The following is a 1,535-nucleotide window of genomic DNA, read 5'->3' on the forward strand; positions in this document are numbered from 1 at the left end:
ATCCCCAGTACCCGTTAATCTCTCGGTTGTTCTTTATTGTGCCTGTAATCGTGTGATTATGCCTGACGATATGCCACCAACCAGCTTGGAATAAACAGTATTATTATTACTCCATATCAAAGAAATCTTAGGGGCCATGACCCATGGTAAGCCCTTCATTTTTGCGGACGATATAAAAATCTTTTACACATTTCCTCCTCTACTGAAAATCTAGTCTTTCGCCAAATTCAATAGGACCCAGACCATTTGACTCGCTGGTCAAGTGCCCACAGCCTACGCCCATCTTCCTGCAAGTCCCATATCACTTCCTGCCGCTGTTCCATACTGGCTGATGCGTTCACAATTAATGGGGACTTTGTCACTCATTCCACAGATATCAAAGAACTTGGTCTCAGATACCCCTGTACCTTCGGCTTTTCTCACCAACTCCAGTAACAGGTCGCCGGGCGCATAGGCTGTTTTCTAGTATTACGCTTCTTCATCTGTCAAACACAAATGTTGCAATTTTTAAGCTATGCGTGGAATTCTGTCCTGTTCCCTCTTCTCTTTATACCCAAAGGTGTAAGCTGGCACTTGAGGACGTCCGACCTACGTCCACCAAGACGTTATTCCCGCAGTCGAGCATGCTCACCAATGTTGCAATAAGCTATGCGTGGAATTCTGTCCTGTTCCCTCTTCTCTTTATACCCAAAGGTGTAAGCTGGCACTTGAGGACGTCCGACCTACGTCCACCAAGACGTTATTCCCGCAATCGAGCATGCTCACCTACCGTTCTTGCTGCATAAACTTGGGCCTTGAACCACATCCTAATGTCTGCTCTAGCGGGTACAAACCCATGCCACTACTTCTTTCTAGAGTACTGCACCCGCATCTAAAACAGCCTTCCCGTTTGGCCTCAACATGTCACATGCCGCCATGCTTTTTTGCAGTCTGTAGATAACAGCCTTACGTGTGATGCATAAGCCGTCCTGCTTGACAACCAACTACCCCCTGATGCATGTTCTCTGTTGTGTGAACAAATACTTGTCAACGATTTGGACGAACGACTCGATCGAATAATTCACAGAAAGACCTCTTGATCGCAGAACACTTTATCCAGGAGCCCGTGAACGCGAAAACATCGCAGCTTCTTAAAAACATCGTCTTCATTGGGCGAATTACAATTGGGTGGACATTGGACGCATAGTCATAAACAGGCTTATAGTAGACCCATGGAGTTCGGTACTGTGCGCTGGCATTTTGTAGTACTTGAACATGATTGGCTGTAAGGTCGTGATTTTCGACCAATCAGATTTCGCTCCAATGCTGGACATGTCAGCAACCTGTTTTGTAACCAGTGAAGCGTGGTTTAGGAGCATTGGCCGTCGCGGCACCTAATTAAGAGAAGTGAGTCGGTTTTCGGCTCAGGATTTTACTTTCTGTGAAATTTTCAAAGTTATTAAAGTCCTTCTGAACGATATGAAAACCCCAATGTAAGCTAATGTGAGTGGGGACACAATGTGCTGGTGAATTGGGGATTCACGGTTTGATACACA

The 1,535-nt window shown here is 45.7% G+C and overlaps 1 protein-coding gene across 1 annotated transcript in view; it reads right to left on the reverse strand.

Moving 5' to 3' along the window:
* Window positions 1–1,157: 1,157 nt before the first annotated feature.
* Window positions 1,158–1,535, reverse strand: part of T265_05740 (hypothetical protein) — a gene marked incomplete at both ends in the record, with an annotated part of 3,588 nt that continues 3,210 nt past the window's right edge. Inside the window, one exon of the mRNA XM_009170813.1 lies at window positions 1,158–1,373. Coding sequence (XP_009169077.1) covers window positions 1,158–1,373 — 216 coding nt within the window. The remainder of the gene's footprint in view (window positions 1,374–1,535) is intronic.

This window comes from Opisthorchis viverrini (genome assembly GCF_000715545.1).
Source record: "Opisthorchis viverrini unplaced genomic scaffold opera_v5_113, whole genome shotgun sequence".
In the NCBI taxonomy this organism is placed as follows: domain Eukaryota; kingdom Metazoa; phylum Platyhelminthes; class Trematoda; order Opisthorchiida; family Opisthorchiidae; genus Opisthorchis; species Opisthorchis viverrini.